Source organism: Crocuta crocuta, unplaced genomic scaffold (genome assembly GCF_008692635.1).
Source record: "Crocuta crocuta isolate KB4526 unplaced genomic scaffold, BGI_CrCroc_1.0 scaffold179, whole genome shotgun sequence".
Taxonomy (NCBI): Eukaryota; Metazoa; Chordata; class Mammalia; order Carnivora; family Hyaenidae; genus Crocuta; species Crocuta crocuta.
Window position 1 is genome coordinate 2076123 of NW_027551568.1, and position 15287 is coordinate 2091409.

Here is a 15287-nt window from a genome sequence, read left to right on the forward strand (position 1 = left end):
TTTCAGACACAGCCAGACTCACTCTAAAGGGCCTCGCTCGGCTCAGGATGTAAAGCCGCTCCTTTAAAGCTACTCCCAGATTTTGGCCTGAAGATGAGATAACTGTGTGTTTTCCCACAGTGAAGTTTGTCTATCTTGATCCCTCCCTACCAGCTCGTAACGGTTCTCCTGTGCATCTCTTCTTTTAAACAAGTGAGGCCGTGAATCCGCAAGCAGATGACGGTGTTAAGAAATCTTCCTACTGCCCTTCTAGGTTTGCTGGTTCCTGTTGAGGATGAACACTCTACCGTCCTGATTCTCGGGGTGCTGCTCACGTTGAGGTATTTGGTGCCCTTGCTGCAGCAGCAGGTCAAGGACACGAGCCTGAAAGGCAGCTTTGGGGTGACACGGAAGGAAATGGAAGTCTCTCCCTCGACAGAGCAGCTCCTCCAGGTAGGAGCCACATGGTTTACTCTGGTGCCCGTACACAAACAATTGACCTGCAGAGAAATACTTTGGAAGAGAAAGGGAAGAGCCTGCAGCTGGGCCACCTGGTTCAGATCCTAGGTCACGACCCCTAGCTGCGTGACCTCTGAGTGGCAGATTCCCTGTATGAAGGTAACCGCTCCTAAAAGGCTACCGAGTGTGTTACGTAAACCACTTGGACCCCTGCCTGGCACAGAGAATGCCGTACCCTGTTTGTAAAGCCAGGACTCGGAAATGTGTTCATTCGTACAGTAAGTATTTATTGAGCACCCGCTGTGTGCCCGGCACTAGGGCAGGTGCTGGGGGCCCAATGGTGAGCACTGTGGGTGTGCTCTCTGGCCCTGGAGCCCGTGGTCTGGTGCACAGCTCCAGGGAGTGAGGAGCATGGCCCACGGGGGCCTAGGGGCAGTATGTTACGACTCCTCTTTCCCACATGGAGAAACCATGTATACATCCTAACACGAGGGGATCGGGAGCCGACTCCAGCAGTTGACCTCATTCTTTGTGGTGTGCTCGTCCAGGTTATTCTGTTAACCGTGAATGTGGCTGTGTTCAAGCAATTGGATTTTGTGAGCTTGGCTTAAAATGTTAGGGTTTTTACCGTATTTCATGTACTGGATGCTACTTGAAGCCCTTACCTTTTCTGTGAGTCGGATGGTCACTGGTGCACATAGGAGTCAAGGCCCACAGCCTGGGGTCTTGAGAGGGGCGCCTTGGCTCCGTGTTCTGCTTTCCTCATATTGACGACGACATTATAGTTCATAGGTATTTGGGTCAAGTGGATTTATGACTTGTGTCCTTTACCTAAATTTTGTAGGGCACAAAATTTTAAGGGGCTTAAAATAATTCTTGCATAAAAATCATGAATCGAAGGCAGTGATTTAATGATTTAGGCATTGAGTTAGGTAACATTTGTAAAGTGCTTAACAATGTTTCCTGGCACACGGTGGGGCCCTGGGAGTGCAGGTTAGTGAAGGACCCCTGAGAAGGAGCAGGCCCTACGGGAATGTGGGGGCTGGGAGTTCACTCAGCGAGCCGCCCTTCGGCTGTCTCCTAGGACAGAAGTGATGACGTTCTCGTGACATAGGCCAGGTGTATATTACCCTCTCAAAAAACCATTGCTGAATGTTTTAGTGAGTAAAACAGGTGTTCTGGGGGTGATCATACATTTGAAAAATGGTTATTTCAGGGTGCCTGGGGGGCTCAGTCGGGAAAGCATCCGATTCGGTTCAGGTCATGATCTCACAGTGTGTGGGTCTGAGCCCCATGTCGGGCTCTGTGCTGACAGCTCAGAGCCTGGAGCTGCTTCAGATTCTGTATCTCCTTCTCTCTCTGACCCTCCCTTGCTCATGCTGTCTCTCTCTCCCCCTCAGAACTAAATAAAACATGAAAAAAAAAGGTTATTTCATTTTTATCTTATTTGCTTTACATTTTATCATGGAGGTGCCCAGACATGTGAAAGTAGGCAGAACAGCATCGTAAAGCCCTTCAGTAATTATCGCCTGTGCTAATAATGATAAACTCAGGGCCAGTTATTGTTCTCTTATAACCCCCTTTTTGCATTATTTTGAAGTGAATCCTAGTCATTGTACCTTAAAGTATTCCAGTGTGTATCCCTGTAAGTGAGAACTCTTTGTTTTTACAACTTCACGACAGTGCCGTTGTTACACCTGAAAAATGAACATTTCCTTAACATCAAACACCCACTCCTCCTGTCAGTTGTTTGCTTTACTCTGTTGGAATCAGTACAAGTAAGATTGGTGGGTGAGGACTGGGAGGCTCTTTGGTCGGATGGTCACTTCCTTCCTGAATCCATTTGTTGAAGGGACAGATAAGTTGGGTGGCACTCCTGGCAGTCTGCTTGCTTGCTTGCCTCCCCGTTTTGGAAGTGAACATACTTCTCTGTTTTCTGCATTTCCTATAAATTGGTAACAGGCTATAGTCTTGTCAGATTCAGTGCACGTTTTACGATGTACACAGTACCTGGGTTCTGCACTGCTTGTATAACATTTTAAAATAAATACATAAGCATTGCGGTTACATACTCAGAATTTTTTTCCTCATGTTTAGAAAAAAAGCCTGCTGAGTCGAGAAACGCTGGAGACCATTGGGCTCCTGGAAGCAAGCAGTCAGTCATGAAATGGCGTAGAGAGGTGTGGGTTCAGGGCACTGTAGAAGCACAGAGCGAGGAGGACCTGCATGGCCACGGTCAGGAGGCGTGCCGGAGGGACCTGGCTGAGGGCCGAGGCTGGGGGTGGGTAGGGTTTGACCAGACACAGAGCTGGGATACGTGTATAGGCAGACGCTACAGCCTTTGCCAAGTTCAGGGAATGAGCACGCGGGTGTAGACGGGAACCGGTGTGGGTCCTGCGAAGGTCTCAGGGGTCCTCGTAGGTTAGCAGGGGTGCCGACGAGAGCCATGTGAGGCTAGAGGGATGTTGGAAACCACATGGGACTGGGGCGGCGGTAACCCTGGGAGGACCCGGTGAAGGGGACGCGGCGTGGTGCCCAAGGACTGATGGTCTGCACAGTTCTCTTTCTCCAGAGCGAGCAAACGGTACTGCACAGCGCTGAAGCAGCACGCTCGATACCATCGTCCCTAAATTATATTTTAATCCATTTTCTTTTGGCTGATACTCATTCTGCCTTCAATTATTTTGATTAAGAAGTTCAGCTCCGCCAATGTAATTTGGCTAACTACAGTATATTTAAATAGAATTTAAAGTAATCCTGAGCCTGGCTGAACTGTAAAGTAAGTATGGGCAAAATAGAGATACTTTTAAAATTTTTCTTTTTTTCTTTTTTTAAGTTTATTTTGAACAAGAAAGCTAGTGCATGAGTGGAGGAGGGGCCGAGAGAAAGGGAGGGAGAGAATCCCAAGCAGGCTCCACACTGTCAGTTTAGAGCCTGATGTAGGACTTGGTCTTAAGAACCTTAAGATCATGACCTGAGCCAAAATCAAGAGTCAGACGCTTAACTGAGCCACCCAGGCGCCCCTGGTTACTTTTAGATATGCAAGAAGTTAGTTTGCTTACCATTATATGCTTTTTGAAAAACTTATTTGAAGGTGTATTCCAGCAAAAGGAGAGATGGATCCAAAAAGAGGGGAGCCTGAAATCCGTAAACCAAGACCTAACAACTCAGGAATGTGGTAGAAGTATTCTAGGAGGGTTGGTGAGCGGCCTGCCATCCAGATCAGAAACAGGGGTCAGAGGAGCCCCAGGAACTGCCCGCGGCCAATGTTAAGGCTGAGAAGCTGGGGAAAAGGCACGTGTATATTTACCAGGCGGGCAAAGAGGTGTGAGGTGCAGCTCTAGGAGAACCAGGAAGATTCATTGAAGAGCGTTATGCTCCAGTTATGAAGCAGATTCCAGTGTTAAGTAATTATAAGTGAATCATAGATTATAATAAAAGAGAATCTGTTTATTTTTTAAGCGACACAGCACTAGTAAAAATGAAATACTTCTTTTGATCTGGTCACATGAACAGGCTTTGCAGTAGGTAGTGTTTATGTACTTGGGATAAGATCCATGCTGGATTTTTAATTTTTATTAACATTTATTTATTTTTGAGAGAGAGAGAGAGACAGAGCACGAGCAGGGGAGGGGCAGAGAGAGAGGGAGACAGAATCTGAAAAAGCTCCAGGCCCTGAGCTGTCAGCATAGAGCCCCATGTGGGGCTTGAACCCGTGGACTGTGAGATCATGACCTGAGCCAAAGTTGATGCCTAACTGACTGAGCCACCCAGGCGCCCCTTTATTCCCGTTTTTAGACTCAACTTCTAGACAGAGCACTTGTGATTTAAATAGTGTTGCATAGCATGTAAATGTTATAAATCTTAATAATTTGAAGCACTGAGGGGCGCCTGGGTGGCTCATTCGGTTAAGCGTCTGACCTTTGGTTTCGGCTCAGGTCATGATCTCATGGTTCATGAGATTGAGCCCCACGTTGGGTTCTGTACTGGCAGTGTGGAGCCTGTTTGGGATTCTCTCTCCCTCTCTCTGCCCCTCCCCTGCTTGTGCTGTCCTTATCTGTCTCAAAATAAACATTTTAAATAATAATAACGTGAAATAATAATGCTAACAGAATTTGGTAGGGGACAGATGAGTAAAGGAAATGTGAGATGCTTATTTCTTCATTTTACATCGAAAATTTGTTGAAAATAAATGGCTCTAGAAATCGAGGTAGAAGCTGATTATCTTGAGCAGGGCACAGCGACCTTTCTCTGTGACGGGCCAGCTATCCAGCCCGACCGCTGCCGCGGGAGAACGGCCACAGATGATGCATAGATGCACTGTGCTCCAGCGATCGGTCCAGAAGCAGGTGGCCTGTAGTCTGCAGCCCCGAGGCCTGTGGTGCAGAGCACGGCTGCCCTCAAAAGAACTAGACACAAAGGGTTAAAAGAAGCTGCCTCTGAGACTTTTACTTTTTATCTCCTCTGTACTGTTTTTTTAAAACGTGTATTACTTTTATGATAGTAAAGGTAGGGCCGCCCAACTTACTGAGTAAACATACAGGTGCCAGTTACATTTGAATTGCAGAAAAGTCGTAAATAATTTTGTGGTGAAGTATGTCTGAAATTGCACAGGACATAGTTATGCTGCACAAGTATTTATCTAAAATTCAAATCTGACTGGGCACTTAGTATTTTGTCAGGCAGCTCTAAAGGGAAAAAGAAGGGCACCCAGCTGTCTTAGTCGGAAGAAGGTGTGACTCTTAATCTTGGGGTCATGAGTTTGAGCCCCATGTTGGGTATAGAGATTACTGAAAAAAAACTTTTTTTAAAGAAATAAAAGGAAAAAGAGTGCAGTGTGTTCATATAATGTAATACAGTATTGAGAGCCCTGGTAAAATTTGATGCACTGCCTTTAAAATGTTTGTAAACTCTTGGGGTGGTTGGTGGCTGAGTTGGTTAAGCATCTGACTTCAGCGCAGGTCATGATCTGGAGGTTGGTGGGTTCAAGTCCCGTTGGGCTCTGTGCTGACAGCCTAGAGCCTGGAGCTGCTTCGGATCCTGTGTCTCCCTCTCGTTCTGCCCCTGCCCAGCTTGTGCGCACGCGCACGCTCCCTCTCTCAAAAATAAATGAATAAACATTAAAAAAAAAAAAAAGAGCTTGACAATTTTTTTTCCATGGTGCTCAGGACAGTGTTTCTCTCTTTCTTTTAAAGGTTTTTGTTTTTTTTTTTTAATATTTATTTATTTTTGAGAGAGAGAGAGAGAGAGTGTGAGCAGGGCAGGGGCAGAGAGAGCTGGAGACACAGAATCCGAAGCAGCTCCAGGCTCTGAGCTGTCAGCACAGGGCCCGACCTGGGGCTTGAACTCACGGACCGTGAGATCATGATCTGAGCCAAAGTTGGACACTTAACTGATCGAGCTGCCTGGGCGCCCCCTCAGGACAGTGTCTCCTACAATGATTGTGTGTGAGACCAGCTGCAGTCGCCACGGACCGGAACTTTCTTCTCCCTCCCTGCTTGCTGGCTGGGCAGAGGCAGGTCTTCACTGGCCTGTGCTGCACTTGTGGAAGTGCCTCCTTATTTGTAAGGAGTTAACCTGACCATGGACAAAGTCCCGGGGATTTAGAACACAGCATGGAAGCCGTGACCACATTGCTGGACGTGATGGAGAAATTTCAAGGGGGAGAAATTAAGACACAAATTTGCTAACATAAGACTCAAGACCAGCGAACCCTGGGACACGTTTTAGACACTGTGCCGATGACCCTTGTCCCCGTGTTTCCAGGTTTATGAACTGACCTTGCATTACACTCAGCACCAAGACCACAACGCCGTGACCGGGGCGCTGGAGCTCCTGCAGCAGCTCTTCAGGACGCCCCCGCCCGAGCTTCTGCAGGCCTTGACCTCTCCGGGTGGCGGGCAGCTCAGCGGCGCGCAGCCCGGGCCCGGCGGCCGGAGCCGCAGCGGCAGCATCGCGGAGCTCCTAGGTACGTTGTCCGGCGGTCGCCCCCGCGCCGCCCTGCTTCCCTCTGGATGGGGGGGGCCGGCCGGCCCTGTGCCGAGCGGGGCCCTTCGGTCCCTGGAAGCCTAAGCTGTAGACGGGAGGACGGAAGTGTGGCGAGGTCAGGTGACAGAACGAGGCCTGCGTCTAAGGCCGGCTTCTCGACTGGGCTGGCTGCCTCCATGTGCCGTGTCGTCCATCGCGAAACGAAAACTTTAGGGAAAGTATTTCCAGGACCCTCGTGTCGCGGCCAAGATGGGATCTTCAAGTCGTTGTAGGGTTTTAGGGTTCCTTTCTGCCCTTGAGGGCCACGTTAGGAAACCCCATCCTCTGCCCCCCAAAGCTCTTCTTTATGCCTTTGGGGATGGGGCCCTAATCCCCACGCGGTGCTGCCCTGCACACTGACCGCTGGTTTTCCTCCAGCCCCGGTGGGCCCCGTCCGACCTGGAGTTGCCCGTGGGGGCCGGAGTAGATGGGGATCCCCGGAGCGGGGCCTCTAGCACTGGATCTGGCACAGGAGGCTTCTGTGCCATTTGCTGACTCCAGGCTTCACCTGGGCCCGACGGCGTGTGGCCGACCTAGCGCGGCACGTGCGCGGCCCGGCCTTGGTCTTTACTCGGCGTTGACAGCCGAGAGGGTGTGACTGGAGGCCTAATTGCTGCCTCGTTTGAATGTGAACGTTGGCCTGAACCATGAGCAGAAAACGAGAATGTGTCTGTTCACGGCCCTGTGTACCGAAGAACCCTTTTCTCTGTAGAACGCATGCCTTACAGACATTTGCTGGAAATACGGATTTTTAATGATTGTTGCTAATGAAAATTTATATTTGATTATTAATTGACCAGATAATCTGAGATTTCGAATGTCTTTAATTTGACTTTTTAAATGCACTTTATTTTAGCTTCTTTGACATTTTAGGGCCTATCTTTAGAACTGTATGTTTGAACATTGATATCATTTTCATATGTCAGAATTAAAGTGTTGTGCTGTGGTGTTAAGCGCTGCCTGTGGAAGTATGTTCACACATTCTCTAGTTTTAAAGCTGGATCAAGCTTTTTGAAGATTTTCAAATTCCTTCTGGATTTTAACAGCTTGTCACCTTATGTTCATCTGTCATTTTCTGTGATTTACAGCCGGAGGGGGTTCTTCATGCAGCCCTGTCCTTTCAAGAAAACAAAAAGGTGATTATTTCAGAAATCAGAGTCTTATGTTGGGTCTCCCTGCTTTTTCTGTATTTCTGTAATGCCTTCGACTGTCCTGTGCCTCTTCTCGGCAGAGTGATTGTATTTATAAACGTTGTTGGAATCTCATAACTGGGCCTGAATGGTTCTGTAGGTGGCTTTGGAAAATTGCTTGTGTATCAGAATTGTTGTGTCATAAATTTCTAACGCTTTAGGTCAGGGTTCAGCAAACTTTTCCTGTAAAGGGCCTCCTTATCCGTTCAGCTCTGTCTTGGGGCCGGAGGCAGCCGTAGCCCGAAGCAGTAGGCTGCGCTCAGTAAAACTTTAGTCCTAGAAGGAGGCCTGCCCTAGCGTGCCTGCTCTTGCTTTACAGAGACCGTGTTCCGTTTTATAAAACTAACTCCCTTTTCTGTGAATTTTTTTCAGTATTAGTCAGGAATGATGTTCGGTTAATTATTTGGTTAATTTGGGCTTGATTATCATTTTTCAGCTGTACTTAGCTTTGTACGTGCCAGAACATTCCGATATCATTTATTTCTATTAAATCACAGTGTTTTGGATCTACAGTGTGATTGTTTTGGTGCACATCAACACTTTACAACACCAAGTATTTTCTTTTCCAGTCTGGATGTCCAAAGGAAAGAATTGCCACCATTTTCTATTTTGAAATCTTAAAAGACTAATCTTTTTTACAATTTATTGAGGCATAATTGGTATACAACATATATTTTTTTTGAGTGTTTGAGAGCCTAATGCCTAATATTATTTGCAATATTGAATGGGATCTCGGCAGGAATAATATTCTAACCTGACTGGACTAAGTAAAAATTTCCTAGAACATAGAATCAATACTATTTGGTCCATCATAGTGTGGTGCACTTAATCAGGTTTGGGATTGTGGTGAAATACTGAGAGTGTTTGAAGGCCACGAGGCTTCCAGGAGAGGAACTTTTCAGGCAGGTGCTAAGTTGCCCTGAGACTTACTCGCCTTATTGCTTAGTCACCTTCCCCAGGAAGAAGACCCAGGGGCTGACTGCCACCACTGAGTTGAGTGATTTCCTGCTGGCTAGGAGTTGTTGTGTCCTCAATATCTTTTTTGTTTTGTTTTGTTTTGTTTTCCTTTTTCATGAGTAGCTGTGGTTTTTAAGCTTTTCTTGATATAGTTGCAGAATCCTTTTTTGTCAAGTGAGATCTGCAGATCTGAGGGAGACAGAAGCAGAGTGGATGTAGGATGTAGGATGGCCTGGTGGGGGTGCCGTGGCCTGGGGCCTCTCTGGCAGCAGCTTTGACCTTGCACCCCTTGAGGCGGGCTCCTTGGGTCAGAGAGGCAAACCCCCGATTGTAAGGACAGAGTCTGTTCTCATTACACCCGTGTGCACAGGGTGGGATTTTAATTTGCTTCCTCGAGGTCAGCCACTCGGCCTGTAATAGAGGACTGACTCTGTTAGCAGATTCACCAAGTTGCCATGTGAATTTTATGTAGATTTTGCATATCCTTTGCTTTTTCTTTGCCCCTTTCCCCCTTCCATGTCACAGCTGTATAGATTTCTGGAAGTTATTGCACGTATGACCTATTTCTTGAAGAGTAGTGAAGTTAGAAATTGGAAATTGCTAATAACGACTTCTATAGTGTCATCTGATGACCTCTATGTGTAATGTGATCGCAGTGATTTAATTAGTCCAATTAAATCATGTTAGGACTTTTGTTTTCTTTTTTTCTTACTGCCAGAACTGTAACTGTGTCTTCAGAGCTGTGCAGAAGTCACTGTTACCCGTCCTCCCCAGTCAGGGTCTGGTTGTTGGCCGCAGAGTCTGGCTGCTTAAAAGAGAACAGAAGTGACCTTCACGGTCTTTTTGCTTTATTTTTGAACTCTGTTTTTAAGATTTTATTTTAATTCCAGTTTGGTTAGCGCCCAGCGCGACACTAGTTTCGGGGGCACGATAGTTACATACGCGCTCTGGTTGCCGGTAGAATCAGTTCCAGCCATAGCTTCCATCTGCAAGATTAAATAACAGTGGAAATTCTTCAGCACTAACACAAGTCTAAGTCAGTAAATACGTACTAATCATTAAAATACTTGGTGTTATAGTTTGAGAATTTTTGCTTTTTAACTTTGTTTCATGTAGGTTTATTGATTTTAATAATATCTAAATATCACATTGTGGCTTCTTTGTATTTAGCACGCTAGACATGTAAAAATACTTTATTTTTAAAAATATACTTCACGTGTTTTTATATGAGAGTGAATTAAATATGCTTATGATTTGCCGCTTAGAATGTGCATCTGTCTGATTTTTGAAGTCCTTCGTGTAGCAAGCTTAAGGACTCTTGCTACATCATTTCCTAGGGAAAGTGCTCTTCGGAGAGGCAGCAGCCTTGGAGGATGACTCCGAGTCCAGGTCGGAGGGCAGCAGCCCCGCCTTTGCAGGTAGCTCCGAGGGAGGGGCAGTGGTGCTCCCCTCCCTCCTCTCCACTGGCCCCTTCCCTGCACCTCCCTCCCCCGTCCTGCCCCTCCTGAGGGGCTGTGCTCCTGGGGGCAGCGGTGAAGCCAGCTTGCTCAAATGGTGGCTAATCCACGCTTCTTTTAGAGCGTTTACTTTGAAATGTGTGTGTATGTTTTCTTGCATCAAATATTTGCTATTTTCCTTGGGTTAGGCTCTTTTAAAATTAGATTTATGCTCCCTGAGCATAAGTCTTCTTATGTAGTAGGGGGTGGTGGGGAAGTGTCTCATATGAATTACAGGGATTCTGAGAGGAAAGTGGGATTAAAACTTATGGATAGTTAAACTTGAAAGAAATTTACGTTTGTTACAGATTCTTCATTCACTTTCTGAGAAAGAAGTGTTGATTAAGATACTAATAACTGGAGTAAATGAGAGCAGTTTGGATTGAACAAATTATTCAAAGGATTATTTTTAGAAAACTAAAATAAGACTAAGGTATTTGGGAAGGAAAATCTGAAAAATTCCAGTGGTGATTATTCATCTATTCACTTAACTTTTACAAAACAGAAATAGATTTTTTTCTTAATTACAAAAACAAAACAACACGAGAATTACAGCTGTCCTCAGCAGTGTCGAGCTCAAGGGCTCACTGGCCCTGGGGCCTCCAGGGATGACCACTGATAACAGCTTGGTGCTGATCTCCTTGTAGGGAATTTTATGTAGCATATGTGTCTTTTTAGTGGGAATTTTAAAACGAAGCTAGGAAAATGCGCTGCACATTTGCCCGACAAGTGGGTAGGACTGGCTTAGCGGTCTTGAGCAGGGTCCGGGGAGAAGGAAAGCCTGCCTCACAGAGACGCTGACTTTCCCGTCATTTCTGAGCACTCGCGCCCCTGGCCAGGCCACTGGTGGATTGTGGAGTCTTTCTGTGGCCCTCCAGGCCGCGGCTGGAGCTGGAGCTCAAGGACTCCAAGTGGTTGTTACTGAGCGTGCTTCAGGTTTTACGGTGAAATGCCATTTCAGAATATTGATAGCACTCAAAACTATCTGCTGAGAGCCCTTATTTTGTTAGTATGACGTGGTAAGAGAGTAAAAGGTGAATCCAGAATACAGTAAAATACAATTTTAGTCATGTTTGAAGAATACACTGTTGTCTTTTGAAATTTTCTAGTTCGTATTTTTACCGTATTTCATGGTTTTTTGCGGCTAAAACATTTGATGACGGTGAAATTTGGGGTATTTTGTAAACATTTGGTTCCCTGTTGAATGTTTTTCCTGGCCCTCTGAAGAGTGAGTGTTTCTTTGTCTTCAGCTTCAGTCAAGGGTGAGATTGGTGGTGAGCTGGCGGCCTCTTCCGGGGTCTCCACTCCTGGCTCTGCCGGTTCAGCTGCTGACTCCGTGGGGCACGACATCATCACCGAGCAGCCCCGCTCACAGCACACGCTGCAGCCGGACTCGGTGGACCTGACCGGCTGTGACTTGGCCAGCGCTGCCACCGACGGGGACGAGGAGGACATCCTGAGCCACAGCTCCAGCCAGATCAGTGCCGTCCCGTCCGACCCAGCCATGGACCTGAACGATGGCACCCAGGCCTCTTCCCCAGTCAGTGACAGTTCCCAGACCACCACCGAAGGGCCCGATTCAGCTGTGACCCCTTCAGACAGTTCTGAAATTGTAAGTGGGTGCAGAGGGCGGCGCCCCGGTTTCTGCAGAGGGGCCTCGCCTGGAGGCCCAGACCCAAACCCTCCTGCCTATTTCCCTCTCCCCATCTGGCTCACTAGTAAGAGTGCAGAGGTCCCCAGCTCAGGTCATTAACGGAGAGTTCAGCCCCACCCAAGACCCTCACTGAAGGAAACAGCCGAGTGGCATTTGTGTTGAACGTGGAGGTCAGAGGTCAAAAATTAGGTTAGTTGATGATATGAACGTTGCTAAAATTGAGTGCATTTTACATTCTGTAAGAACTTGTTGGGCACAGATTAAATCATTCTTTAAGAAATCCATATGGAGCCTATTATTAACAGATCTATGGTCTTACTGCATTGTAATTAAAAACATTAATACTGTGCATTACTTGAACATTTTTTAATGTTTTGGCTTTTCAAAACCTTTTACACCATATTCCTTCTTATAGAACGCGGATTTTAGTACTTCGGGTCTCTGAGCTAGTGGACACGAAGCACCTCGGGGATGGTCTAATCAAAATGTTCAGGAAAAGTTTATACTGAGTTTGACACCCCATTTTCCTAAAAAACAATTTGTACTATTAAGTGTTCTGTTATTATTTAACAGATTTTATCAAGAACATGGATTTTGGGGTGGGGGGGAGCTTGGGGTTTTTTTGGTTTTGTTTTTATGTGGATGAATGCCGAAGCATTGAACGACAGATCAGGAGATAAACCACCTTCCTCCCTACTGAGTTGTTGGGTTGTCATGGGCGCAGGGTTTCTGCTGGCCACGCGGATTGACAGTTACCGAGGCAGAGTCGGGGGTTCACTCCCGGTTAGGGTGTTAACTAGAAGACCTGGCCCAGGAGGACAGGACAAATACATGGAGCAGTGGGTAAGGAAGACATGAACAAGTTCTGCCCAGAATGCAGGGAGAGGAAAGTTGGGGAAAGTGCTGGGCCAGGAGCATGTGTTAAGTGAGTGAGGGAGATTCTGCCGTGTGTTTATGGCGCCAGTTTCCATGGGGTATCTTGCCTCTTCCCAGTGGATAGTCTCTGGTGAGTTTGTAGGGTTAGGAGTGGAGGACCATAGGAAATTCTGAGAACTCCTGGTCTTCTGAAGTTACCCAGGTGTTGTTCTTTCTGGTTTATGAGGTGTTTCCATGTCCCTCATGTAATCATTATTCACTGAACAAAAACATTGAGCGCCTGTGAAGTTCCGGAGATTGTTCCCAAGCTGGGCGTACGTAGAGGGCCCAGCACACAAAACTGCTCACAGAAAGCTAACAACTCGAGTAGGTGTCACGAAACTCCATATTGGGCCAGACAACAGAGATCTTTGGCTTCTCGAGCCTACAGCCTGTGTCACATAGTCCTCTCTGCTGCTGTCATGTGAAGGCGCCATAGACAGTGTGTAAACGAACTAGCATTCCAATAAAACTTTATTTATCGAAACAGGTGGTGGGCCAGGTCTGGTCCTTAGGTCAGAGCTTGACTATCCCTAGTCTAGAGTGTGTGCATGTGCTTGTGGGGCAGATAATAAGCCAATAATCAGTCAGTAAGTAAATAAATAGGTGGTGATAAGTGGCACAGAGAGAAGAAGCAAAGTGAAAGGGATGAGGAGTTTCCTCGCGAGGCAGCTCGGCGTGGTGGTTAAGGGGCCTGCTGCAGGGAGCCGCCGCAGCTGTGGGTCTGCCGCTTACTGGCTGTGCAGCCTGGGCCACTGTGTCTCTTCTTGCCTCAGTTTCCTTATCCATAGATTGAGGACGGCAGTGCTTGTGCTGGAAGGCTCACGGAGGTTACGGGAGGCCAAACGTGTAAAGTGCTTTTTGATCCTGCCTGGCATATAGTAAGATATTCAAAAAGTACTGTTTTTTATTATGGTAGGATTTCTCATTTTAAGGTTTTTTTTTTAACTGAGGTAAAGTTTTTTTTAATATAAACTAATTAGGATAGTGGAGGAAATTGTTTCCTTCTTGGTTGTTTTTAAACATGTAGTTTGACATTTTTTATTATAAGGATTTGAAATGACTTTTATAAATGATACAGAATTTATTTCAGTAATTACTAAATTACTCAGTACTGAGTGTACTGAGGTCCCCTCATTTGGTTTTTCAGGTAAAGTACATGGGATTTCAAGTGAATGTGAATTTATTTTGCAGTATGGAATCATAATCCAAGTTTATGGCTAAATACACGACTTCCTGTGTTGTCAACCAACACTTAGTTGATTTAGTCCTAGCAGCTTAGAAGCTAACCTGGTGTAGCGTTAGGTTTTTTTGAAAGATTTCCCTCATTTGTGACTTACTGTAAAATTTGCTTGTAAAGACGAAGATCTTTGTTAAGATTTTTTTTTTAATGTCAAAAAGAAATTTTCAGATTGGAATTTATTTAAAATTTTTATAGTTGGAAGCTTTATGTAATGTAGCAGCAACATATGCTCACTGAAGCCAGTTTTACATGTGTGCATGTCTGTGCATTTAAGGAAATGACCTTTGTGTTAGTACGGAAGACGCGGTCCCCGTGATTTCTGCCCGTGCCTTTGCCTGCCCACGTTGGAGAGCCTGTCCCTCAGTGATGTCCCTTCCGAGCCTTCACCAGCCCCTCTTGAACCGTGCAGGTGTTAGATGGTGCCGACGGCCAGTATCCAGGGACGCAGGTCGGACAGCCGCAGGACGAGGATGAGGAGGCTGCGGGCGCCCTCCCGGAGGAAGACGCAGATGCCTTCCGGGACTCTGCAGTTGGTACGTGGACTTGGTCGGTGCCCCCGCGCCGTCGTGGTTCTAGCCCTGACGTCTCGGTTTTACCATAGTTTCCAAGAAGACATCTTTTGTTTTCTTTGTTGTAAATAGCAAATGTGGAAGATCAGTTGAGGGATGACCGTCCTGTTTCTTGATCTAAATCCTGTACTTCCATGTTGGCTTTGCATAAAAGTGTATATTTGTTATTTAATTGGAAACTTGTCACTCAGTCCCGTCTCTCTGATTGTGAAGCCCTTCAGCAAGCACATTTACTGAAAAGCATGGGCCACAGCCGGCGGCCTTCCGATAGCAGTGTGGACACATTCGTCTCAAGAGATGAAGCTGCCGAAGCAGGAGACCAGGAGAACAAGGTGAGCTGTCGAGGCCGGAGGCCACTCAGCACCCTGAGCTCACGTGCGGGCTCGAAGTGCCCGCGCTCCCGGCTGTCCCAACTCTCAGCTTTTGCCCAGCCGTTTCCCCTTAAATACTGACTTCTTCCAGGGGTGCTCTTCCTTTCTGCCTCCCCAGGTGCTCCCCAGATCCCTGAGAATGGCCTGAAGTTCCGCCTCACTGAGCGTCCTTCCCAGACAGATGTCTCACACCAAGCACTCCCTCACCTGATTTCTTGGGCCTTTCATTTGATGGCCATGCGTAGTCTTGCAGTGTGGTTGTTTTTGCTCGTTTAATGGATTTATTTGTCTATGGTGGTCAAACATGTGTGGTATAAACTTTGCCGTTGTAGCCGCCGTGAAGCTGACAGCTCAAGGCACAGGTGCTTCATGCCGTGCAGCCACCACCCCCCTTCCCGGAACTGTTTCCATCTCCTCACTTAGAAAC

At 46.7% G+C, this 15287-nt stretch overlaps 1 protein-coding gene across 1 annotated transcript in view; it reads left to right on the forward strand.

Annotated features, from left to right (window-relative positions):
- HTT (huntingtin) overlaps positions 1–15287 on the forward strand; it is a 131105-nt gene that overhangs the window by 33897 nt on the left and 81921 nt on the right. The window contains exons 8-14 of the mRNA XM_077750593.1: positions 254–432; positions 6205–6406; positions 7554–7601; positions 9950–10030; positions 11359–11720; positions 14330–14453; positions 14703–14821. Coding sequence (XP_077606719.1) covers positions 254–432; positions 6205–6406; positions 7554–7601; positions 9950–10030; positions 11359–11720; positions 14330–14453; positions 14703–14821 — 1115 coding nt within the window. The remainder of the gene's footprint in view (positions 1–253; positions 433–6204; positions 6407–7553; positions 7602–9949; positions 10031–11358; positions 11721–14329; positions 14454–14702; positions 14822–15287) is intronic.